This window comes from Colletotrichum fioriniae, assembly GCF_027942845.1.
Source record: "Colletotrichum fioriniae strain IMI 355084 chromosome Unknown scaffold_1, whole genome shotgun sequence".
Taxonomy (NCBI): Eukaryota; Fungi; Ascomycota; class Sordariomycetes; order Glomerellales; family Glomerellaceae; genus Colletotrichum; species Colletotrichum fioriniae.
Window position 1 is genome coordinate 6,300,383 of NW_027076837.1, and position 24,779 is coordinate 6,325,161.

General features: G+C 55.4%; 10 protein-coding genes across 10 annotated transcripts; 5 read left to right on the forward strand and 5 right to left on the reverse strand.

Annotated features, from left to right (window-relative positions):
• Positions 1 to 15: 15 nt before the first annotated feature.
• N0V96_001617 (uncharacterized protein) lies at positions 16 to 1,705 on the reverse strand (the record flags this gene model as incomplete). Its single annotated transcript, XM_065756276.1, has 3 exons — positions 16 to 237; positions 374 to 1,575; positions 1,663 to 1,705. The coding sequence occupies 3 exons, from the start codon at positions 1,703 to 1,705 to the stop codon at positions 16 to 18; spliced, it is 1,467 nt and encodes a 488-aa protein (XP_065615516.1).
• Positions 1,706 to 2,715: 1,010 nt separating this feature from the next.
• On the forward strand, positions 2,716 to 3,124 carry N0V96_001618 (uncharacterized protein; the record flags this gene model as incomplete). Its single annotated transcript, XM_053194203.1, has 3 exons — positions 2,716 to 2,747; positions 2,869 to 2,983; positions 3,056 to 3,124. 3 exons carry the CDS (start codon positions 2,716 to 2,718, stop codon positions 3,122 to 3,124), a joined length of 216 nt encoding a protein of 71 aa, XP_053048400.1.
• A 1,089-nt stretch (positions 3,125 to 4,213) lies between these two features.
• Positions 4,214 to 6,475, forward strand: MAK10 (N-alpha-acetyltransferase, non-catalitic subunit; the record flags this gene model as incomplete). The annotated part of the gene is made up of 4 exons (XM_053194204.2): positions 4,214 to 4,339; positions 4,391 to 4,618; positions 4,672 to 5,133; positions 5,192 to 6,475. 4 exons carry the CDS (start codon positions 4,214 to 4,216, stop codon positions 6,473 to 6,475), a joined length of 2,100 nt encoding a protein of 699 aa, XP_053048401.2.
• Positions 6,476 to 6,910: 435 nt separating this feature from the next.
• On the reverse strand, positions 6,911 to 8,047 carry N0V96_001620 (uncharacterized protein; the record flags this gene model as incomplete). Its single annotated transcript, XM_053194205.1, has 3 exons — positions 6,911 to 7,029; positions 7,116 to 7,864; positions 7,962 to 8,047. 3 exons carry the CDS (start codon positions 8,045 to 8,047, stop codon positions 6,911 to 6,913), a joined length of 954 nt encoding a protein of 317 aa, XP_053048402.1.
• A 1,454-nt stretch (positions 8,048 to 9,501) lies between these two features.
• Positions 9,502 to 14,232, forward strand: N0V96_001621 (uncharacterized protein; the record flags this gene model as incomplete). Its single annotated transcript, XM_053194206.1, has 1 exon — positions 9,502 to 14,232. One exon carries the CDS (start codon positions 9,502 to 9,504, stop codon positions 14,230 to 14,232), a length of 4,731 nt encoding a protein of 1,576 aa, XP_053048403.1.
• Positions 14,233 to 14,576: 344 nt separating this feature from the next.
• RPN6 (26S proteasome regulatory subunit rpn6) lies at positions 14,577 to 15,982 on the reverse strand (the record flags this gene model as incomplete). Its single annotated transcript, XM_053194207.1, has 3 exons — positions 14,577 to 15,583; positions 15,650 to 15,732; positions 15,798 to 15,982. The coding sequence occupies 3 exons, from the start codon at positions 15,980 to 15,982 to the stop codon at positions 14,577 to 14,579; spliced, it is 1,275 nt and encodes a 424-aa protein (XP_053048404.1).
• A 404-nt stretch (positions 15,983 to 16,386) lies between these two features.
• Positions 16,387 to 17,943, forward strand: sof1 (the record flags this gene model as incomplete). Its single annotated transcript, XM_053194208.2, has 5 exons — positions 16,387 to 16,460; positions 16,510 to 16,551; positions 16,602 to 16,689; positions 16,748 to 17,344; positions 17,398 to 17,943. The coding sequence occupies 5 exons, from the start codon at positions 16,387 to 16,389 to the stop codon at positions 17,941 to 17,943; spliced, it is 1,347 nt and encodes a 448-aa protein (XP_053048405.2).
• Positions 17,944 to 18,743: 800 nt separating this feature from the next.
• N0V96_001624 (uncharacterized protein) lies at positions 18,744 to 19,903 on the forward strand (the record flags this gene model as incomplete). Its single annotated transcript, XM_053194209.1, has 2 exons — positions 18,744 to 19,208; positions 19,292 to 19,903. The coding sequence occupies 2 exons, from the start codon at positions 18,744 to 18,746 to the stop codon at positions 19,901 to 19,903; spliced, it is 1,077 nt and encodes a 358-aa protein (XP_053048406.1).
• A 205-nt stretch (positions 19,904 to 20,108) lies between these two features.
• N0V96_001625 (uncharacterized protein) lies at positions 20,109 to 20,798 on the reverse strand (the record flags this gene model as incomplete). Its single annotated transcript, XM_053194210.1, has 3 exons — positions 20,109 to 20,228; positions 20,304 to 20,458; positions 20,636 to 20,798. The coding sequence occupies 3 exons, from the start codon at positions 20,796 to 20,798 to the stop codon at positions 20,109 to 20,111; spliced, it is 438 nt and encodes a 145-aa protein (XP_053048407.1).
• A 1,387-nt stretch (positions 20,799 to 22,185) lies between these two features.
• Positions 22,186 to 24,197, reverse strand: N0V96_001626 (uncharacterized protein; the record flags this gene model as incomplete). Its single annotated transcript, XM_053194211.1, has 2 exons — positions 22,186 to 23,683; positions 23,764 to 24,197. 2 exons carry the CDS (start codon positions 24,195 to 24,197, stop codon positions 22,186 to 22,188), a joined length of 1,932 nt encoding a protein of 643 aa, XP_053048408.1.
• Positions 24,198 to 24,779: the final 582 nt, after the last annotated feature.

Below are 24,779 nucleotides of genomic sequence, written 5' to 3' on the forward strand. Positions count from 1 at the left end.
TTTATTGCCCATGATCTACACCACGAACCATTGAGCTCTTTCGAAATATTGTGCTAGCAGTTGCATCCAGAGCTTGTCATTCCTGGAATCCCGGCCACGTTTCTTGCGCTTGACAGGTCGTGACAGGGCACTGCGCCACTCGACAGAGATGAAGATCACCTTGTCGCTCTCCCCCTCAATCCCAGAGGCATGGGTTCCATTGGCACCAAAGTACGGAACATAAAGCATGAACATGGGCTACAGGGACCTTAACCCGACTCCAAAACCTATCGTGCTTCGTTCCACATCTCACCGCGTTCTACAAATAAAACTCAGCCACACCTACTTCCTACTAAGACGCCAGAATCCTTCGCATGAAAAAGAACGAGTGTACCATGGCACTCGCCAACGGGTGCAACACCCACGGCGTCTCGAACTTGACATGCCTCGCTATCGACGTCGCGATGGTCGTCCGCGGCGAACCTGCGGTGAACATGAAGTCGTGCATAAGCTCGTCCGTCAGGCGCTGCACCTTTTCCATCCGGGGGAACATGTCCTTCTCGAACGCCTCGATCCTCTTGTCTAGATAATCGAGTGCATCTGCACCTGCACTTACGCCTGCATCACTGCTCTCGGCAACGGCGCTGATGATGGCTTTGGCTAGCTTCATCGCATCCTCAAGCGCAACATTGACTCCCTCGCCCGCAAAAGGCGTCATCAAGTGCGCCGCATCCCCAATGACTGTCACGCCGCGCCGGTGAGGCCACGTGAAGCCCACGGGCAGCATATAAAGCGACCTCGGAGTGCACTCCCCTGCAGCCATGGTGATGGCTTCGGTGAGCTCCGGAGCCCAGTCCTGATATAAGACCAAAAGCGCCTTCTTTACTGCCTCCAGGTCACGAGGATCATACCCGCAGACCTCGGGTGACGCCCAGTCCTCCCCATCGCCGCCAGTGCTCGACGCATATATACTCAGGCTGCCATCGCCCATCTGTTGAATCGAAAGACGCTTGCCATCGCCATTGGCGAAGACGCTACCTCTGTTGGCGAGCTTGTAAACTCGGAGAGCAGTCTCGGCCGCGTTCGGGATGCTCATGCCGTATAACTTGATTCCCGTCCACATAGGCTTGATATCCGGAGCCAGAAGCCTGCGGACCTTGCTCCAAGCCCCGTCCGCGCCAACAACCAGATCGAAACCACCAATAGTGGTATGTTCAAAGACGAGATTACCGTCTTCTCTGACTTCTACAAGATGGTGATCCCATTTAATCATGTCCGGCGGAAGAGACGCCGCAAGAATCTCACGCAACTTGGGCCGGTCAATCTCCGGACGCTCCTGCAATGCACTGCCGAACCCCGTCGCGGAGTTGACGAACCAGGGCTTGTTGTTCTTGTCGACGATGGCCATGTACTGGCCGTCGTACCTTGCGTGCTCGAGGAACTCGTCAAAGAGGCCTGCTTCCTTGAGCGCGGCCAGCCCGGTGTCTGTGTGTAGATCCAGACTCCCGCCCTGCGATCGAAAGTTTGGTGAGGCTTCGCTCTCGAAAACGGTTGCTTCGATCTTGGCTAGGTGTAAGAGGCGTGCTAGTAGACATCCTGACGGAAGATTTGTCAGTTTGCAAGCTGACTTGAGGAACCCATATGAGTGTGGTGCAGTAGATGTTTGAAAAATAAGCAGCTTACCTGCAGGTCCTGCTCCTACGATTGCTATCTTGGGATTTGACATGGTTGATCAGGCCTGTCAGGTGGGTGGCGGCAGTTCAAGATTCACGTAATTAATGCTTTGTGACGATGAGACCGATTAAAGATACTGGAGTAGACAACACCAGTGCTCTGCTTAATTTAACAGGCTTAAAGTACTTAGAATATGTGTATTGGAAAGTATTGTTGGGTGAGATTAACGTTGTACATAAGCTATATCCTCACAAGGCAAGACCTATGGAATGAAGTTTATGTGGACAAGAGCGTGTTATGTACATACCGCCGGGTTGGTGGTGCCGGAATTGAATCAACGACGCCGCCAGTCTACGATTTTAGTCTGTCCGTCTCTCAATCATTCAATGAAGAAGCAGGATGTCTAGACGTGTAGCGCTCTCGTGCCCGCATTCGCTAGTAATTGCAGGTGCAGCACTCAAAGTCATCAGTCAAGGACCCCAGGAAATTGTCCAAGAACATGTCGTATGTGGCTCATGATTGCCCCGGAATCCCGTTTAAAACGAACTCCTACTCCGTAGACTGGCAGCTTTCCTGCGAAATCCGTTTCACGCTGTAAGTCTCACTGCGCAGTGGACAGGTCAAAAGCGATGACGCAGCTGAGCATTACAGCCTCAAGATAGTGCGAAGCTTGACGCCGATTAGCCGTAGCCTGTTAGTCGCAAGACCCGGCTCCAATGAGGCTACTCGTAGTGACAAGCGACGAAGATTTCAGGTCGTTTTGCTACAGTGAAGTTTGAATATCAGAAAGGGATCCTGCCATCTCATCTTTCTGTGTTCTGAGTGGCCAAGTGCCCAAGTACCTCAGAGCGAGATGGAACCGGGCAGAGAAGAGTGGAGACCCGCTCACCCGTCCAGTGCCGTCCCTGTCGCTTGAGGCTCTGTCTGCCTCAGGCCACAAAGGCATCGAACTCGGAGCTTGCACTTCGGGGAATCCAGAAACCTTCAATTGATCACATCCGCCCGAGCTGACTGCCCCCCCATATAACCTCGTCCATCAACAAAACCAAACAAACCGCCAAAATGGTCTTCGCCTGGAAAGCCGCCGGTATCACGTGAGTTCAATTGACGACAACCTCCCGAGTCTCTTTTGCATCCGTGGCAATTGGGCAACACCCGCGACTGAAGCCGAGAAAAGGAAAGGAAAAAGCTAACCCGGCAACCCCCGATTTCCAGCTACAACCGCTACCTCGCCGTCGCCTCGCGCGTCGTGCGCCGCAGCTTGAAGGAGGACAAGAGACTCATTGCCGAGCGTCGTGGAGAGATGGATCTCCGTTTCGCCAAGTGGGAGGTGAGAAGCGATCCGACCATATGACGATGGGCATCGAACAGAATGGCTGACTCCTATGTACCGCAACTGCAGAACGGCAAGCAGGGTGAGGTCAAGAACCTTGCTGAGGCCACCGTCAACGTTCCTCCCCCTTCTTCGTAAACTCCGAACCGACACACGTGTGAGAGATAAAGAGGGAATTGCATCCAAGGTTATCGAGGGATAGATGGGGAATGATGGGGAGTGAAGACACCTCCCCGGGTACCCGCCGGCTTCAACTTGACAGTTGAGCTGCTGTATCATATCAAAAACTGGGCATAAAATCTATCAATCGAAATGCCATGCTAAGACTTTGTTGATCGATCTAAATTGAATACGTGCACTACCAAGCGCTGGTGATGAGATGTTGCGATGTCGGGGGGACGGGTTGCAGGTGACTGGCGCGCGCTCTCTCGCTCGACGTCGGCCAGAATGTTGGGCGTGCTTTCCAGGTTTCCTCCACCCAAATTTGCCCGCCTGCCGGACAAATTCGGTTGTGAACGATCAATGACTCTATGCTTCCCGTCCCATATACCCGTAACTTGCATCAACACCGAATTCGCAATTTTTATATTGAAGCAAAAGACTGTACTGCTGCACTTTTATTTTCAACTGCTTGTTGGAATCATTTCAAAAGAGACTAAGGCCAATCATCGTGTTCCCGAATTTACCGGCCATTTTTTCTCCTTGATGGGCATACCCATGCCCAGGCCAATGCAACTGTGACCTCACTAAAACCTGCACTCAACGCACTCACTCACCCCAAGAGTCTCATGAGGTGCAGTTGCTGATATGGCCATCCCGTCCGGCTTTGGAATGTCTGATGGTAAGAAGTTATTGCAGCCCGATTAAGACCCTTTTTTGACATCACGTCCCACTCACCAATTCTCAAGACATTTCAAGGCTCTCGCTCGAGCTAGACCGTCAACCCCACCCCCCGCCGCCGCCTCCGCCCAAGGCGTCGAATAACGGCATCGTCGCTTTTGATATCACGTCAAAGTTCAAGACTGCCGCCGAAAGTAAGCTGCAGAAATTTCACCTACATGAGGACAGGATGTTGGACTGACTCTTTACGCAGCGCTTGCCCCTGGCGAACTGGTCAAGGATGGCTTCTTCACACTGTTTGAGTCCGTTGGGGCTCTAGAGGTACGTGGGCCGATGGGGGGTTTGACGGAGACTATGAGAGGCTCCCTACTGACAGCAACCTAGATCATGGACCCGAAGATGGACAGCGGTTGCTTGGAAGCCGAGGATTCGCTAGACGTGGACTATGATGTGACACGCCCTCTTCTCCCTGAGGAGGTTCTCGGCATAATCGACCAGCTGCTCTGCCACGAAGTCAGTATCGCGCCGTAAGAGTCACTTTCTCTCTGCTGACTTGGTTTGCAGATGGCCTGGCATGTTGGATACCCCCTCTCTCAGACCGTCCTCACAAGTCTGTACGTCGAGTCGATTCTCATGCCGAATCCTGCCACCATCGACGACGCCCACTTCATCAGGGATGCCAGCAATACGCCGCCGGCGCCGATGCATGCCGTCCTTCGAGCGTATTGCTTGGGGCTGTTGAAGACATGCGGTAATGTCAACGAGAGGATCAAGAATGAGCATTACTATGAAGTCAGTCTCTCGGCAAAGTGACTTCCTCACCTATAGCTAACCAACTGATATAGGAAGAGGACTTTGTCACAAATACGTATAACAGGATCCTCCTCGACGATTTCAGCATAGAGTCTGTACGCGATGTCCTGAAGGACGCAAGTTTCATTCTGCGGCAACTATCGGATTCAATACCAAAGGAAACCATAGACGCCCTCAACAATAGGCTGCTCCTCCGGTACACGTTCCTCGCAGCGATAGACCACACGCAGTACCGGACAGATCCGGCCCTCATCAGAAGCCCCTGGAAAGAAGCTTTGGACTTGCTTCCTAACATTAAGAGCACCCATGCGCTAGGCAAATCCGTACCGGAGGCTTGCAGTGCGAAACTGCAGCGCAAGCTCGCCAGCACGATGCCGCCGCGGCCCATTGTTGAGATCAGTTTTGACAACGCCTTTGGACACCTCACGAAGATGATCAGCGACGGGCTGGAAGTCGTCGGAGTGCTCGACTACACCGACGCCATCTGCCTCCAGGTACTTATCCCCCAAGATATCCGTATTCTGGTCAACTACTCACACACAAAACGTCTAGACCTACGTCACAACCTTCCAAGCAAAGAAGCCTCAGCCCCTAATCTTCGTCCGCACCCTCCTCCAAAGCTTCCTCTTCAAAGACATGCAAGTCCTCGGCCACAAGTCCATCCGCCAGCTCCTCGACGACGACCTCGCCATCGTCTCCCTTCCCAACAGCCCCCTCCTCGACCGCGCCAACGACGACGTCGAGGCCCCGCAGGACCCGCGCTACGCCATCGCCGAGAGCATGGAATCCTTCCGCATGCGCGCCGCTCAGCCCTACCTCGACATCCTCCGCACCTTTTGCCAGAACCGCTGCCGCGTCCGCCGCACCCTCTGCCACATTGTCCGCGACTGGGAGAATCTCCAGTTCGAAGCCGAGGATATCGACCAAGTCATCCAAACCCACGCCGGCGAGCGGCCCCTTGTTTATCAGTCGGCCACCGGCCAGCCCGTCGAGCAGTGGTCCCTCCCGCTCTCGTCGTGGGCGTACCTGTACAAGATCAAACAGATGGAGTGGATCGTCCAGCTTGGCTTCGAGCTCGAGGTCTACCAGCCGGACGAGCTGGCCGGCATGTACTGGTACCTCAACTTCCTCGCAAAGAACCGCCTCCAGCACGTCGAGCGCATAAAATCGTTCGTTGTTCGCAGCCTGAACCAAGCCCGCTCAGGGGCCAGCAGCAACAAATCAACATCATCATCATCATCATCATCATCCTCGGGCGGCCTCACACCCGCCGCAGAAGCCCAATACACCAAATCCCTCGCCTTCCTCCGCCAAACCCTCCTCGACGCCGCCGCGACAGAAGGTCTCGCCGACGCCCTCTGCTGCCTCTACACCGTCCTCCACCGCCACCACCTCATCAAACCACCTCCGCGACCCTACAGCACCGACGAGCTCCGCTACGAGCTGCGCATGAAACCCTTCGCCGCCATCGGTCTTCCCTCGCTTCCGACCTTTGAGGAATACACCATCGGCACCTCGCAGTCGGACTGCCCGACGCGCGACCTGCTGGAGCTCGCGGACCGGGCCGTGGCGGGCGCGAAGAGGGCGCTGGAGGTCATGAGCAAGTTTTCCGAGGCCGAGGCCTTCTCCGTCGGGTCGCATGATCGGTGGGTGCCGTCGGTGAAGAACGGGCTCAAGGCGTGCATCGCCACGGGGCTGGCCGTCTCGGTTGTGCGAAAGGCGTTGGACAAGTCGGACGGCGAGGGCGGGGATCTGAAGGTCAAGGCCGAGGTGCCGACTCCTGACAAGTCGTATCACGAGTGGTGGATCGTTCCGCGAATCATACCTGTCGCATGAGATTTACAAGTTGTTGGTAGAGACGATGTGAGGCATATGCATAGTAGATATGTAGTGGATTATTGATATCCTACTTCCTAAGAAAAAAACAAATTCATAGAATACACCCACCCACCTCCCTTCCAAATTTGCCGGGAATCATGTGATACCTAAATTTCAAAAGTAACCCATGTGTTCAACGCTTTGTCCAACCCATTTTTTACCCCCGTGTTGATATTCCCACAAAAAAATCAATACAGGTTCTTGTCTTGTCATACAAAATGACTGCTTTGCATATATGCTGAGCGGCCCACGCTTGATATGCGCACTTGTTGCCTCTAGCTTGCTTGTTTCTATATATATGCTGATATATCCGATCCCTCCCACCTACCCGAGGTCATATTGTTTGACTCAGAGCGGGGGAGGAATAAGTTGGGGATCTTTTTTGACGTTAATTTACGCGCGCTTCTTGGCGGCAATCGACCTGAGCTTAACGGTCTGCTCGTAGAGAACGTCCTTGAAGGCGAAGAGCAATGCGGCGGTCAACACACTTTGGGTGACCTTGGGGCCGATACCTGCGGAAAAAAAAAAAAGAAGGTCAGCTTTGTAGATGGAAAAAGGGGGGGCACCATCTCGGAACAAGATCCGAGGTAACACTCACCCTTGTAGAGACCGGCGTATCCCTCCTCCCGGATGACCCTGCTAATGGCCTGAGACATTCCCTCCTTCTTCTCGCCGTTGCCGGCGACGTGCATCTGGCTCTTGACCGTGATGTACGGGTAGGTGACCGAGGTCGCAAACAGCTTGCCCGCGGCGCCGAGGAAGAAGGCAATGGTCGGCGTGACCCGCCTCTTCTTCTCGACCGTGTTCTTCATCTGCTCAAAGAGGGTGTACTGCAGGATGGGGTTGATGACGAGCACCAGCGCCGGGATGACGCCGTTGAAGAGGGCCTGGGGCCCCTCGTTCTTGATGAGCGCCAGAAGGGTGCCGATGGTCGAGGGCGCCTTCTTGGGCTTCGCGGCCTGGGCCTCCTCGTCGGTGGAGCTGCTGGCCTCCTTGCCCTTGCCGCCGCGGGTGGTCATGCGGGTGTTGACGACCCAGATGGGGTTCGTGATGATGACGGTCGCGGAGCCGGCGATGGCGCCAGCGATCATGGACTCGACGGTCGTGAGCTTCTTGCTGGCGCGGCCGGCCTTCTCGGCGGCGGCCTCGAAGAAGGCGCGGGTCCACTCGTACCAGTAGTAGTAGACAAAGTTGGTGACGCTGATGCCGAAGAGGGCGGATTCGAGGCCCGAGTAAAGGCCCGAGACGCCCTCGCGGGCCACGATCTTCTGGACGGCCGTGAGGAAGGCCGAGTCGGCGCGCTTCGATTCCACTTGGGCTCGGGTGGAGAGGGTGATGAGAGGGTAGCTGTTGGTGCGGCAAGCGCACACGCGCGCGTGGGTTAGAAAGTATGTTCTCTTTTTGAAAGTTGTAAGACGGGAGGGGGGTTTTGCGGTGGCCTTACGTCAGGGCCATGGAGAGGAGACCACCGCCGGCACCGGCGAGGGCGTGGGCGACATTGTCGTTTTGGGGGAGGACTGGCTTCGACATGGTTGCTTGCGAATTGAGTTGAGGTTGAGTGGATGGTGGGTGTCGTGTCGTGGTATAAGTTCGTGGGCGAAAGGTTCGATAGATGGGACGATGGTATTATCGATTCAAAACTGATGCTGTATCCAAATGCGGGTGACGATGGGGTGCAGATGGTATCGTTGCGACGGTTGTAGTAATAATAATAATAATGGCAGTGGTAGGAAAGGTTGCTGCTGACTGGCCCTACACCATCTCAAACAAGAACGTTCGGTCCCTTTTGGGTTCTGGGGAGCCGAGGTCAAGCACGTTTTCAATGCCGAAGGGGGTCGGAGGGAGTGAGGAGGGCAGTGATGGGCGTCGTTGTCTGCCGCTAAGAACCTTAACCCCAGTTATGTCATTACCTGCCGTGCTATATATTTCATGCGCGCGATCACAGGACAAGGGGGATGACAAAGGGGTCGCATGTGATGGGGCTCTCCCCAGAAGTCTGGTACCGTGGCACGCCTGGCACGGCCTGGGAATCCGGGTCCCTTCGGGAGCTCGTGGGGTCGGAGCTATTTCGGGGCCCGGGAAGATATGCTTCATTTGGGAAGAAAATACGCTTTCCATCTTTCTTTCTTTCTTATGGCTTTCCTCCCCGAATGATCAAGCGCACAGTGAATGCAACACCTGAATAGAAGGAAAGCAGCAGCAAATTCAGAGCCATGTAGCAGTATGATCATAAATAGGAACGTTGTATAAGGCGGGAGAATTTGTACCTAGTGATATCTACCCGACAATGCCTCGGCACCGGCTCCGTTAGGATGTAAGTCAGCCATGGTGCATTTGAAGAAACGGAAATACTGCCGAGCATCAAGGTAGAGAATGCCTATCGCATCCGCCTGATAGACCAGGGTAAAAATTTCGATCATGGCAGCTTTGCGACCCTCTTTCGATAAGGCCAGGGCAGCAAAGGCATCCACCAGCAGTTTCCGTACTTATTCAAGGGCGCATCAGCTAACTCTTCTCGAAGAAGCTGGAGAGGGACCATTTCGCGGGCTGGGGATCTGGGTGGGCCACCTCAATGACTAGAGCGGGACAGATCGGAACAGCGGGGAAAAGTTGTTCCCCTGTCATCGCAACCTCAATGGCCTTGAAAGCTGACGGGACGGGACCCCCGCGACCGAGGGGCTGCGCTAAGCCTAATCTGGGACTAAGTAAACAAAACAGATTTGACAACCCAACTGGCCAGGACCCGACCGTCCCTCTGTGCAGACTGAGGTGCAGCCCGCATGTACACGGCCACACCACTTCGCGACGGCCCTTATCCAATGCATAGAATTTGACATATTCATATTGCTAGTTTCACACGAAGGCCACTGAGCCTAGTTTTTTGTCGTCCTTTCTTCTTTCGTAGAAGAGTCTATGCGAGAAACATAGCGCGGCCTTTTTTTTTTCTTGGTTCTTTTTGCACTTGCATTCGCGCATTTCTCAAAATGGCGACGCCACGACCTAGAGGCGGTAGCGACGAGCTGCTTTCGTCGCCAGACCCGCTCAACGACACCGTCTCCTCCGCCCTCTACCCTTCATCGCGTCGCGTAACTCGAAGTCAGAGATCACAACGTCTATTCTCCCTCGGCGGGAGTAGCACTTCGCCTAGAAAGCAAATGTTCGAGCTCGAGGTTGGCGACGACCGTCAGCCGAAACGGCTGCTAGTGACCGTTGAAGCCGAGGGCGATTATGAGAATATCGGTGTCGGGAATGTTGGGCGCAGACTGTTCAACGCAGACACACCCACCCTCAGCCGCGGCGCATACACAACAACAGTTCCTTTGGCCGGTGATAGGAAGAACACGGCCGTCAAGACACCCGCGCGGAGGGGTCGACCTCCCAAATCTGCCGGAACGCCCAAGACCGGTACGGCAACCAAGAGGAGAGCCACAGCTTCTCCACGAAAGACACCAAGACAAGCCCGCAGAGTCAAGACTATTACCGATTCAGATGGCTTAGAAACCGACATCACCATCCAAGGCACACCGAGATCAACCGCCCGCCCGAGACGGGCCACCAGTCGTCAACCGCGCGAAGTCTCCCAAGACCCAGCGCCTTCTTCGATACCCCCCAGCACAACCAGACGTCGCGGCCGCCCGAAACGCGTCGAGTTTTCCGATCAGCCTGTGGAAACGGTCGAGGACGATATCGAACTTGGTGGCATGGCGCCTTCTGACGACGGTCTCGCAGCGAGCATGGAAGACATGATTGTAGACGATCCCACACCGAGGCGAGAGCTCCCCGCGAACCCGATGCCGGAATCCGAACCAGATATCTGGATGCAAACAATGTCAGACCAAGCAACGCCACGCGCATCAGCACAAGAGAACCCAATCGCTCTCAGCCCGACACCAGCTTATATGCAAGATAAGAGCCCAACACCGTCTGAACAGCTTCACTCCGAATCCGAGAACGAACCCGCATACAACGAATATGATTTCGCGCCGGGTGCGCCTAGTGACATCTCATCACTCATTGGCGACAACGATGGCAATGACGAACTCCTCGAACAGGATACTGTTGCGCAAGGCGAGGATTTCAGTATGATTTTCGCCAACTCTATCCCCTCCATGAGGGGCCACATGAGCATGCATGACCTTCGCTCAGAAGATGTTGGTGAAGAGACTGGCTTGATCGTCAACCAGACCCTCGAGACTTTAAGGCGAAGCGGGGCCCTGCATGTTGACGATGATGAGGATGAGGTCGAAAGCATCCCCACCAAGCAAACCTCACCAGTGCAAGTTCTTCCAGCCCAAGAGGAGGAGGTTGAGCCGCAACAGGAGATGGAAACGCATGTGGATTCTGTTGTGGGCACAACTGCTGAAGAAATCGAATCTCCGGTTGCTCTTCCGTCACTTCCTCGTCCGGATCTCCCACCTCCGTCTCTCTCAGCCAAGGAAATGTCACCGAGCAGAGGATATCAGTCGCCAGGCCGAGCTAGAAGCAGCCCTCGACGCAAGTCTATACCGCTTGGCAGACAGCTTATGGAGTCCAAGGTCAGGCAGATGGATGCGGAGAACTCAAGGCTGGAGGACTCGAAGATGGACACCTCGCAGATTGACAATTCGTTTTCCAGCGTACCCTCGAGAGTTTTGGCTGCAGCGACACCTGGTGCTAAGAGCACCAGGCGTAGCTCAATGGTGAACGAGGAGATGTCTGTCATGTACGAAGACGACTTCTCTGAGATCCCGGAAGCCTACCTGGAAGCTGCTACGCCTGGGAGGCCGAAGCTGCCTGAAATCAATGACCATGAGACGCAGTACGAAATCGAGCAAGAGATTGGGCGAGAGGCCGACGTCTCTCAGACACACGAAGAGACCTTGATGGACGAAGTACACGATGAGACCGTTATGAACGAGGCACAGGAAGAAAGCATTATAAATGAAGCACAAGAAGAAACCATTATGAATGAGGCACCAGAAGAAGATCAAGGGGAAGAGGGCGCCGAGGCTGAAGAAGCGGAAGAGGCAGAAGAGGCAGAGGAAGAGGCTCGTAAGAGTTCACCCAAGTCCGCAGCCCCATCTATTGCGAGTGTTTCTTACACTCGATCAGACTCAGCCAGAATGCCGACACCAGACGATACGCCCTCACCCGCCGAAGTTCCTGTCCCTCAGTCAGACGCCAAGACCATCGAAGCAGCCCAAAGTTCGCCGACTGCTGCATATTCTCAGTTACCCGAAGAAGCAAGCTCTGATCTTCCGGTCCCAGACTTGACGGTTGGTCTTCCTGCGGCCTCCAATGAGTACATCACGCCCGTTGCCCCTGTCTCGTCCCCGATCCCATCGCCCGATGTCAACCTCTTGGCGCCTCGCGCAGCATCACCGGACAACGGAGCTCGCCCTACGCTATCTCCTATTGTGAGGGCTGGACGAGCTCTGCAGAGCGTCACGTCTGATGCTTCGTCGCCTCCCCGCCAGAACTCTCTTGGCAGCCCCTTCAGGCCTACGACAAGCAGCAGTCAGCCTCAGTCTGCCGCGAAATCGACTCGCAGCTGGACTCAGCCGTTGTCCACCTTGATCCAGGCAGGAGCTCAATTCTTTGGTTCCCCTACTCGCGCCGCATCACAGCCTCAGCCTCAACCCCCGGCGCCGCAATTATCAGGACAGCCGTTTGATGACCCATTCGGGGCCGAGAACGACCACACTGGGCAGCCTAGCTTTATGGAGGCCTTAAGTAAGAGCATGCGGACTTCTCCCGCCAGAGAAGAACCCGAGGTCTCATTCTCAATGTCGGGATCCTTACAAGTCGCCCCAGGCGATGAAGTCGATGAGATGAGCTGGATGCAAGAGGCTCCTGCCCCACGCGAGCAGCCCTTCGCCCAGTCACGCTCCTTCCATTCTAGTACAAACACGGTTTCTAGATCCATGCACAGTCGGCGACAGAGCTTTGAAATTAGTCTCGTTAGTCCGGATCGGGCCGAGGAGACTGAAGTTGAAGAGGAGCAGCCTGGAGCAGAAGAGGAGGAGGAGGATGACGACATTTGGGCAGTAGAAGCATCGCGTCCGGCTTCGAACTCGAGCCGTCACCAGTCCTTTGCGAAGCAGTCAACAACTTCTGTTCCTCCGAGGCGCGCAGCTCTTCCTAGTCCCTGGCAAAAATCCGCAGAGCCTGCCCCCAAGCAGACGCTGTTCACGCCGGCGGCGTCAAGAAACCGCAATCCAGACTTTGCCGATGGCGAGGTGGAGGATTTCTCGATGCTTTCTCAACAACAGAGCCGTCCGAAGCAGATTCCTCAAAAGGCATTTGAGGTTGCTCAGAGGTCATCCGCCAAGAAGGATCTTGCTGCTTTCTTCTCTTCTCCCAATCTCCTACCTGGAGCAGAGGGCGTCAAGGAGATCTTGGACAAGAAGCGCCAGAAACTCCAAGGTGCTGCTGCTCAACGACCCGAGCGGGTCGATGCCGGTCCCGAGACGAACTCCATGTTCCCATCTATTCCGCAGAAGGCTTTTGCTCCCTCCGCTAGCGGTCGTTCGGATTTGTTCTCGCCCGCCAAGCCTTCGGCGTCCAAGTCTATCGCTGATACCTACGATTACTCGGATCCCGTATCGGCTATCAAACCGTCTGTCCTCGGGAAGTCAGTCATGGACACCCGTCGCGAACTGTTCGCGTCAACGAACCTCCGCAGCAGCACCAGACACCGGTCCGAGATCCCAGACTCCCAGCCCAACATGTCGGACGAGGTATCGTTCCCCTCTGTACCTCAAAAGAAGAACTTTACGCCCAACGTGGGGGCCCAAAAGAAGACCCAGAACAATCTCTTCAGCAAAGCGCCCTCGGCGGCCCCGGTGCCCTCATTGACACCGGTGCGGATGCAGCTCACGCGCGCCGACATCCAAAAGTGGCAGGAGAGTAGTGCCTCCGCCATTGCAGAAAGCTCGCCCACCGCCGCCGAGTCCAAGTCGGTGTCGGAGTCCGAGTCGGAGCAGCGCGCCCGCGTTCTCCGGCCGTTGCCCGACAGGAACATGTCGCCGACAAAGTCGTGCCTGCGGTCCCCGCTGAAGCCCCGCACGCCGGGCCGCGTCGTCGAGTTCACGAGCAGCGTCCTCTCGCCACTCGCGCAGGCCCAGGTCCGCGCTGAGCGGCGGTTGTCTGCTAGTTCTAGCGGTAGCGCCGCTGCTGCGCAACAACAGCAGCAGCAGCGCATCGCTGCCATTATGGAGGAGGAAGACAAGGAGAATGGCGACGCTGACGCTGCTAAAGCCGAAGCCGCCGTTGTTGAGGAGGAAGATGAGGAGATGAACCAGGACATGGACATCTCCATGACCGACGCACCACAGATGATGAACGAAACCCACCAAAAACCACCAGCAGCACTCGTCCAAGAGCAACAAGAACCCGAACCCGAACCCCAGCGTCTGTCGCAGATAATGTGGTCGCGCGACCACTGGCTGCTGCTCGACGACATCATCCAGCTCCGCCGCGAGGGCCCCTTTGACTTCGAGTTCCCCGACGACTTCACCAGCAAGTCGGCCTGGCTCCTCGGCCGGTCCGTCAACTCGCACGGCGCCAGCTTGAAGCTGGAGCAGTGGCACCTCGACGTCGTGGACGCTTTCCAAGCCGAGGTGGGCGTGTGGAGCGAGGAGGCGCTCGCCAAGAGGGTGTTTTCGCTCATTGTCGGGGAGGAGCTTAGGAGGCAGGGGAAGGCTCCTAAGGCCCCCTCGGTCCGGTTCATGTAAATGGTGTGCATATTGGGCGTTTTTCTAATTTGGGAAAGTGTCTTGCTTAATGTTGCAGGACGTATGATTATCATGACAGTCTCATGGTTAATGAGTGTATACAAGCTCTCACCACGTTTATAAGGGAGAAGGTGTAGGAGGCTGGGCGTCACAGGGCATCGTTATATTTGATTTTTGTTTCTTGTCTTCATTGGTCACTCGGGCACCTCGCCCGCAAAACTGTTAGGATACCACTTCATCAGAATGAATTTCTGTCTCATGCACCGCCGGCATTTGTGTCTATGGTAATAGTACAGTCCCAAATCCATTCCGCTTTGCCAACCCTGGACGCCTGCCTTTGTCATCTACTCGAGCATGGAGGCCTGGTTGGTGTAGAGAACATCCACCACACTGCTCAGCTTCTCAACCGTAGCCAGGGCGTGGTCGTATGCGCTGTCGCGCTCAGTCTCGTCAAAGATGATGAGGCATCCTGCGCCCTGGTCCAGCACACCGATGATGACCTTGTCCAGGATCATCTGAGAGAGCTTGCGCTCCACCTGTTGCGTGTCGAGGCCGACCATCTTTGCGATGTGGCTGATTTCGACGCGGGAGAAGGGCTCGATAACCTTGATAAGGTTCTGCTCCAACATGGCGTCGTACAGACGTCGCAGGTGGTTGCGGATAAAGGCGTCGCTGCCGAGCTGCTCACGGTAAGACTGGAGGGCCTGCTCATACTCCTCCAAGGACCGGTTTGAGTGCGCCCGGGCAACGGCCTTCATGGCTTCGAGGTTCTTGCTGGCGTACTTCTGTGCCTGCTTGGACGTCATCAGGTTGTTGACGTCGTCGGCCAGGTTCAGCATGATCTTGCACAGAAGCATGTACTGGAGAGCGGCAGTGGCCTTGACGGACTCGTCCTGGGTGTGGTAGCCATCGAGGGCTTCGATGAAGTAGGAGAAGGCGGTGTTGAAGTCCTTGTCTTCTGCGTGGAGCATACCGCTCTGCATATCGAGGTGGGCTTGAAGAAGAGGCGGGGTGTAGACGGAGGCGGCACTCGTGCGGGCACTGGTGAGGGCAGCACGGGCTTTAGGGATGTTGCCGAGAGCGTGGTATACACGCGACTCGAGGAGCTGGACTTCGACGAGGACGAGCTTGTCGTCCAGGCGCTTAAGCTCGCGGAGCAGGCCGTTGATGAGTGTGAGTGCGTCGTAGTAGGATTGCTTCTGCATGAGGAGCGCGACCAGGCGGGTCTCGAGGTTCTGGCGCAGGAAGCTGCGGCGCTCCGAAGTTGCCCATTCTATACATGACTTGGTAACTGCGATCTGGATATCGGTGCTGCCCTCAATCTTCTCGAAGAGGTCAAGCAGGGAGCGGACTGGAGGGGTCCTAGTTAGCAAACCGTTCTATCGCAACTGAGAAGAACAATGAGATGAATCCATACCAAGCTTTGCTGTCTTTGCCTTGGCGAATGAAGACAGGGTTGTCCGGCTTTTTGTGATCAGGTCAACGAGCTCCTGCGTCTTCCTAAGCGGGTTGTTAGCAAACATGGGGCCCCCACGATGTCATCACCGGACCAAGGAGGGGCTCACTTCTCATCCCGGTACAGCTCTCCCAAACCAAGCAACGCCGTCTCGTACTCCTTGACCGCAGCATCGGAGGTTGCGGAGGAAGGGGGCTGAGAGATGATTTCCTTGTAGAGCTGCTCTGCCTTTCTGGGATCTGTCTTGGCCGCCTTCTGTGCCTCCTGCACTCTCGCCGATTCGCCCTGAGCCATCCTGACTGATTGATTTGCCGTCGAATCGGATATGGTAATTGCGAATTGGATTACTAGATTGATCTCGTGTGTCGTCGGTGTTGTGAAGTGGTGGTTTGCAGAAAGATCGCCGGATTCGTGGTGGGTTGAAGGTAGCTTGGTGCAGTGTCAAGAGCTCCAGCCGCCGCCTTCAGACAGGTCCAGGTTGCCATGACCGACGCAAGCAAGCCCGGCCGGCCAGCACCTTCGGTGGGCTGAAGGGCAGGGGCCACACGGACCGAAGATGATCCGCCACCATATCTGATTGGCAGTTATCCTCCGATAAGTCCCCACCCCCACTTAAATTTTTGGGAGAAGTTCTGTGAGACTTTCGGAGCCATCGAGGATTCTATGGTCAAGCAAGACACAGCAAAGTGCCCGCCAATATGAAGATCAAGGCCATTTCTCGGAGCGTGGAGGCCTACCAGCCTCCAGGCGCAAATGCGCAAAAGCTTCCTCGGTAATTGTAGACCATTACTATCTGCAGACTTTGGCTAATCGCATTGCAGCAACCTCGATCCCGCCCAGCACCCTATGGAGCGCGCCAGAGAGTAAGTAGGCTTCGCCACATGCTGTAATTCAAGCTGACGTAGGAATACAGGTACACCAAAGCCCTGAATGCTGTCAAGCTCGAGCGTATGCATGCCGCACCTTTCATCGGACAGATGGGCAGCGGCCATGTCGAAGGAGTACGTCCAAAACGAGAAGCAGAACGGCTGTTGCCCCCGATTTTAACAATTGAACCAGGTTTACTCGATGGCCAAAGACCCGAACTCTCTCAAGCACATGGCATCGGCCAGTGCCGATGGTGTGATCAAAGCTTTCGACCTGACGAGCCGAGCCGAGATTTGGCAGACGAAGAGCGCCCATTCCAACATCGTGCGGAGTCTCTGCTGGACGAAGGACGGAAAGCTTCTTAGTGCCGCGGCGGACAAGACTATCAAGCTTTGGGATCCCTATAACACCCCAGGCGACTCTCCGCCAATTTCCTCGTGGCTGGGCACCAACGGTTTCCTCAGCTTGTCCCACCACCGAACGCGAAATGCCTTTGCGGCCTCCTCTTCCTCCAGTGAAATCGCCATCTACGACCTCGAGCGACAGAGTGCGGCACCCGAGGTGTTGCGCTGGCCAAATGCGACCGACTCCATCAACTGCGTTTCCTTCAACCAGGTCGAGCAATCCGTTCTGGGAAGTACAGGCGACGATCGGAGTATCGTCCTCTGGGACGTCCGTACGGCGATGCCCTTGACCAAGACGATGATGACGTTTACCTGCAACTCCCTCGCCTGGAACCCGATGGAAGCTTTCAACTTTGTCGTTGGCAGCGAAGACCACAACTGCTACGTAAGTCATCTGAAACCCGGATCACCCCTGAACATACGATTAACAAGAAGCAGATGTTCGACATGCGCAAGATGGACAGAGCACTCAACGTCTTCAAGGGCCACGTCGCCGCCGTCATGAGCGTTGAGTTCAGCCCGACAGGTGAAGAATTGGTTTCCGGATCCTACGACCGAACAGTGCGCATCTGGAACCGCGATCAAGGACACTCCCGCGACATGTACCACACCAAGCGCATGCAGAGGGTGTTTAGCACCATGTTCTCCCCCGATTCGAAGTATGTTCTCAGTGGTTCCGACGACGGCAACGTCCGTGTCTGGAGAAGCAACGCCACGGACAGATCAGGCATCCGATCCGCCAAGCAGAGACAGGCGCTCGAGTACAACGAGGCCCTGGTTGAGCGATACAGCCACATGCCCGAGGTCAGACGTATCAAGAAGCACCGTCACCTGCCTAAAGTCATCAAGAAGGCGGGCGAGATCAAGAACATTGAGCTCTCGTCGATCAAGAGGCGCGAGGAGAATGAGCGCAGGCACACCAAGAAGCAGTTCGAGAGGCGGAAGGGCGAGAGAGAAAAGCAGATCTTGGCCCGGGAGAAGTAGGTGCATTCTGGATTTGCGACTGTTGGCGTTATTCCTTTGCATTGTTCGGCGTTGGGGCTGCTTGTTATGTCCATGTAAAAAGGAAAAAGGGAATAGTCGTGTGAAAAGTGCAGCTTAGATAGGGTTATACCACGGATCAACTTGTTTGGTCAAAAGAATGTAGCAATGATCATGAAATAGAATCATGAAGTAGGTTTATTAATTGTGTTCATTTGATCAGGACGAGGTAAGTACGCAATGAAGCATCCAAACTTGCGTCCCCGGCCTCCGCGTACTCTCGGGCAGCCGACATGTCCGCCGGGCTCGGATAAGCTTAACACAGCTTGACGGCGGCGCTGACCGGAGTGGGGTCTCGGCTCACCTGGCCGTGGAAGATGGGCGGCTGCCAGGGGCTCCGGGGTGTTTTAGTGGTCGTCCCACCAGGGGTTTCCAGGGGAAGCTGCCACCAGGTTAGGGCCCCCTAGGGCGCTTGGCCACCGTTTCAACGCCTCAGGTCCATCCACATGTGACGAGTTCCCGCCAGAGCGTCAAGCTCCCTTGGTGGCCCAATTGAGGTTTGGCTGTGCACTTCTTCGTCTCATCTTTGTGCATTTTTCCACTTCCAACGCTGGACGACACCTATTAACTTTTCTCCGGAATCTCTTCTTTTCATACTCACATATTAATTTTCGAATCTGTACAGAGCGCGACACCTATACAATCCCTCTTAATAGTCGAACTCTCGAAACGAAGTAGAGCTCCTACACTGCTCGACCCCTCGCACCACCACCAACAACATCATCCTCCCCCAGACGCCCGCGATGGAATACCCACGCCCACCCCAGAGCGACTCATGGTTCGCGCCGCTCTCCCTCGACCTCCTCGTCAAGGTCTTCAAGATCACCTTCTTCCACCCTTTCGTCTCGTGGATCATCCCCCTCTGCTTCCGTGCCCAGGCCCTCCGCTGGGACGCCCCGCCCATGCTCGTGTCCATCGCTTGGGCATGCTTCATCACCGTCTGCTGGATCGCGCAAGCGGTCAACCTGCGCATCGCCTACGGCCTGCCGCGCGAGGTCGACCTCACTGAGGAGGTCATCGTCATCACGGGCGGCGCCAGCGGTCTAGGTCTCCTCATCGCCGAGGTGTACGGCATGCGCGGCGCGACTGTGGCGGTGTTGGACGTCAATGACATGGAGAACGGCGAGGCGCGGGGCGTCACCTTCTACAAGTGTGACGTGACAGACAAGGCGCAAGTTGCGAGGGTCGCGGCGCAGATCGAGAGAGATGTGAGTTTACCAACCGCTTACAAGGCCGGAATGCGCCATCACGAAGACAGAAAGACTAACCATATACCTTCCCCCTCCTACAGCTCGGTACCCCAACCGTCCTAATCAACAACGCCGCCATCGTAAAGGGCAAATCCCTCCTCGACCTCGAGTTCGAAGAGATTGAAAAGTCCATCACCACGAACCTGACAGCACACTTCTACACCCTTAAGACCTTCCTTCCGCCCATGATCCGCGGCGGCAACGGCGGCACCATCGTCACGATGTCCTCGGTCCTCGGCCACCTCGGCGCCGCCTCCCTGACGGACTACACTGCCGCCAAGGCCGGCGTCACGGCCCTGCATAAGTCCCTGACCGCCGAGCTCGCCGCCTCCCACCCGGAGATCCGCACCATCCTCGTCGAGCCGGGCCAGCTGTCGACACCCCTCTTTTACGGTGTGCAGACCCCGCATGCCTTTGTCGCGCCTGTGGTCGAGCCCGTCGACGTCTGTAAGGAGGTCATTGCCGCCATCGACGCCGGCAAGAGCGCGCACGTCGCGATGCCGCTGTACGCAAGGTGGATTCACTGGTACAATGTGCTCCCCGTCGCCGTCCAGCAGATTGCGAGAAAGGTTGCGCGTGTGGATACCTCCATGCAGACGTTTATCGGCAGGCAGGAGCGGGGGATGAGCGAGAAGAACGGGAGCCTGATCTAGATTATGTGTATATATCGGTTTTTATGGTTTCCTGCACAAATATCCATGGGAGGCCCTGCGGTGCCGGCACCGAGTGTGGTTTTTCTCTGTAATGCCAATAAAAGGCGGGACATATAACATGACCAAAGTCTCAGGACACTTATGAATGAAAATACACTATAATTTCAAAAGAACATATCCCGGTCCTTGCCAACTCTCAGGTCCCTCAGGTGCTCGCCTCCTTGTCTCCCGAGCCGGACAGGTCCTGGGCAGGCGACACCCTGTTCAGCCCGTCGAGTTTCTTATACGTCAGAGCATCGAGGTCGACTCCGTCGAGGGCACGCGCCTATTTCTTATCAGCTTTTCTGCCTCACAGAGGAAAACACCAAAAAGGACGGTATAGGATGGGGGAAAATCATACGCTGATACCATAAAAATCCTCCTTCAAAAAGTCGATCCCCAAACTCGATCCACAGGCACCGCAAAACATCTGGTCCTTGGTCTTGGTGTTGAACCGGTAATTCGTGCACTTTTCGCGCGAGCCGTCATGCCATGTGACATCCTTTTTATTTGGGTCTGTGTTTAGAAAGCTGAAGTCAGTTGTTGCTACGAGCTTTGCACTTTTTAACCCTCGCTTTGAGCATATGTCATGGGATTGATGGGGAAAAGGGCTGTAAGAAAGCCTTCTTTTTTGTGATGAAACTCATTCGGCTCGAAGTCTCGATATCAAGAAACGAAAAAAAAAAGACTTACAGATGAGAAGGTACCCGCTGCGCCGGCAGATGGAGCAGTTGCAGTTGAGAACCTTGTACCCGTCCTCCAGCGGCGGCGAGAGCGTGAGGGAGAACTTGATGGTGCCGCAGTGGCAGCTTGCGTCGTATGTCTTTGACGGCTTGGGGGCTTCTTCTGACGACATATTCTTTTTCAAGATGGATCCTTGTTTTTACGATTTCGTTTTTTTTTTTTTTCTTTCTTTCTAGGGGCCGGTTCAGTCTGAATGAATGGTTAGTGAGTTGAGGGCCTTTGATAGAATTCGGCCTTTACGTTTTGTTGTGAGACGTGGTGCGAGTTTGAGTAAGGAGCGGGGAGTGATGGTGGTGATGGTGATTCGGATGGTGATATGACGCTGCTTACTTAACCAGCTCATCTGTCTCGAAACTCGCTTACCTGACTTGACTATGTCAATGGCGGACTTTGACGCGCAAGACTTTGGAAAGTGGTTCACAAATGCAAGGTTGAGCAGTTCTCAGAGGTGAAACGAAATTGCCTCAGAGGTTCTACGAAGGAGAGAGGTCTATATAGACGTGAGGCAGCTGAGAACTCGTGTCATAACACAGGCAAGAGGGGGGGTCGTAGATGGATCGGTTAATAACAAGTGTAAGAGCTATCTGAACCCAGGTTATCAAAAACACAGCCACTATTTCCCCTCACTCTTCTCTTTTCATTTCCCCATGCCGTTCGGGTGTAAGCATTACTCTCGTAGCGTTAGACCAGCCCATAAGATCACACACCTAGCTAAGGTAAGGTAGCTACTTGAACACCGAATGAAATGGGGCCGGACCCCATAAACTTCACCATGTACAGGTAATAATTAATTGCACCAAACCTCAGCTCTTTTGTACGTCGAGTTGTGAATCAGACTTGGTATGGGTAGGTGGACGGGTACAGAAATAGACGGGCGACGGGATCCATCGTCCGGCATCGTTCGACCTGCCGCATCGGGCCATGTCACCGCGACGTGCGCCTTGTGGATGGGGGGTCCGAAAGATACGGGCAAGGGCCCGACACTAAGGTAACGGGAACCACCGCATGGGACCTGGGCTGAGAAGCCGATTTGCGGGGTCTTGGCATGATGTGATCAATATTTGTCCAGTATGTATCAACGTGCCTGTTACTAGCAGGGAGGGGCAGGATGGGTCTCAACTGCGAGCATATTCTAACGCTGGAGAGCACGGGCAGTCTTTTCAAGCGAATACTTGGATAAGCTTATTCAATTTTTTCCTGTATTAAGTTGTTTGGTGGGGAGGTTGTAATTAATCGTAAAAGGCTACGGTAAGGTTTATGTGTAAAGGCAAAAGATTTGTGGTATCAGATGAACGATGCTCGTCATAAACATCTTTAAACAAGAGATGAAAGAGCCCGGCTCAAACTTTTTTCCCCGCCTCCATGGTATCGTCAAACTCCAAAGACCACATGAAACAAAACATATTTGTGTCTTTATATATACGAGGTAAAAGTCGTGGTAAAACCGCAACATGTTGGGGTAGATTCGGATGGTGAATATCTGAGGTGACGTTTCCCTTTTACACAGCATTCTCAGCCTTGTCGCCGCTCGTCCTAGCCCTGCTCGCTTCCATCGCGGCAATGGACGGCGGCTTCTCGTTGTCCTGGTGGTGGCGGCTGCTGGTGTGTCCATTGCTCAGCGGCGCAGGCACCAGGTCCTCGTCATCAGGCTCGTCGGCGGGGGCAGCAAACGTCGGGGCATACGCAGACTTGGCGCGGATCTTGTGGCCCCAGATGTAAAAAATGACGGGGATGGGCACGAGGGCGATGGCGACGCAGCCCAACAAAGTCGAAGCCCACTGAATGCCCATACCATTGAACATATAGCTCGCGAACAAGGGGAAGCCGGCGCCGCAGAGGGAGCGGAGGAAGGTGTTGCCGGCGATGGCGGAGGCGGCGAACATGAGGTAGGCGTCGACGAGGTAGTTGAGGGCCTGGAGGAAGATGGACATGAGGCCGAAGCCGGTGAAGAGGCCGCTGAGGGTGGGCACGATCCAGTGTATGTCGGCGCGGTAGCCGGACCAGCCGAACCAGAAGATGCCGATGGCGAAGAAGACGCCGCCGGCGATGACGCTGGGGAGGCGCCACTCGGGGATGGGGACGCCGTTGTTGGCCTTGAGTTTGCGAAGGTACCACGGCTGCTGGAGGAGGACGGTGACGCCGGCGATGAGCTGGCCGGTGATCATGCCGAAGAAGGTGAGGCCCGACTGTCCCGCGCCGAAGCCGTGGACGCCGCGGAAGACAAAGGGGTAGGCGGTGAGAAAGAGGTACAGTAGGCCGTAGATGAAGGCCATGTAGACGGACAAGGCGGTGACGATGGGCTCGCCAAAGAGGAGGCGCATGGGGCGGGAAAAGTTCTTATTGACGAGCTCCTTGAAGTCGATTTCGATTTCCTCCTGCTTGGCGTGGATGCCCCAGTTGCGGGTGCGACGGCGCAGCTCCGAGGCCTTGCTGACGAGGATGACGGGCGGGTACGTCTCCTCGAGGAAGAAGAGGTCGAGGAAAAAGGCGAGGAAGCCCATGAAGGAAGGGATGTACTCGGTCCAGCGCCAGCCGAGGTGCGACTCGACGATGAAGCCGCCGATAAAGGGCGCCAGGAGCGGGCCGGTGAAGACGGCCATGGAGAAGACGGTGATGGCGGTGCCGCGGGTGCGGTTATCAAACATGTCGGAGAAGACGGCGGCGACGACGGCCAGGGGGCACGCGCCGAAGAAGCCGGCGAAGAAGCGGCATATCAAGATGGTCTGGAGATCCTTGGCGACGGCGCAGCTGATTGTGAAGATGGAGAAGCCGAACATGGAGAGGACGAGGGGTAGTCTGCGGCCCCTCAGCTCGGAAAGGGGCGCCCAGAGCGTTGGGCCGAAGGCGAAGCCCAGGACGTAGAAGGAGACGCCGAGGGTGCCGACGGTGGCGGAGACGTTGTATTCTGTTGCAATGACTTGCGTCGCTGCTGAAAAGATACTCGAGGTGAAGGCCGACGTCATCGTGGTGTAGCCAAGCATTGCGGCTGTAAGCAACCTGCGGGCCAAGACATGTCAGTTACTAACGCCCCTAGCCATATCTTACCGAAACTCGACAATTGGCATTGACAAACTTACTTCTTCTTAATCGGCCAATTCTGCGCGTGCAGAGGATCTTCCGGCCCATCAAATTCCACAACGTAGTCCTCCTGCTCCGGCAGAGGTGGGGGGTACGGCTTGCCGGCGCCCATAGCCGGCAGAGGCCTCCTCGACTCCCTGCTCTTGATGCTGCGGCCAACGGTGTTGGAGTGCTGGCTGCGGGCGGTAGCGATACGGCTCAGGGCCGTCGGGTGACGCTCGAGGTCATTCTGGGTCGAGACGCGGCTGATGCCAGTGCCAGTGCGATACGCGGCGGTGCGGTCGCCCGTGTGCGAGGCCGTGGAGGAGGAGGTTGAGGAAGAGGAGGCGGAGAGGACCCGTTCGATCTCGTGGCTTTCGCGGCCGTGGTAGCGGTTTGGAGAGGCGGCGCGCTCGGCGTCCGCGATTTCGCGGTCGACTTCGTCCATTGCCATTGTTGGACGAGGTCGCTGTGTGTGGGTTGAGTGGTAGTTTGGGTGTTGGGTTGAGACGCTGATGCTGGCTGTCGATGCTTCAACAAAAGTGAAGAACGGATCAAGGTGTCTCGCGACAGATCAGGCAGTATGTATATAACGCCAATGGCTAGAGACTTTTCTTGGGCGCGTAGTATGGGAGCAAAGAGCTCATGCAATGGTGCGTTGTGCTGACAGGTAGCTTGGAGCTATTGTGAAGGCGGCGCGCCGAGCTAGCTACGTCAATCTAGTGTAATGTGGAATAAAGGGTCGGCGATATGATGTAGGGCCGTCTCTCGAGGCAATGTAAGCGCCAGTCAGATTCGGGGGAGGTCTAGATCGGGGACAATGGCAGGAAGTGCGCGTGGACGTATCCGCAGGAGGGGTGTAAACTGGAGATGCTAGATGCGCGATCAGACAAGTTGGGTGGTCCCTTCGTCTTATGAGTAACGATTTTGTCTGGGCGTTGTCTGAAGATCCAGAGATATATGAGAGGGATGGAGGGAAGGCGAAAGACTAGTTCAGATGAAGAAGCAGTGTATTAGTGAGGAAGTGGGTTTGAGG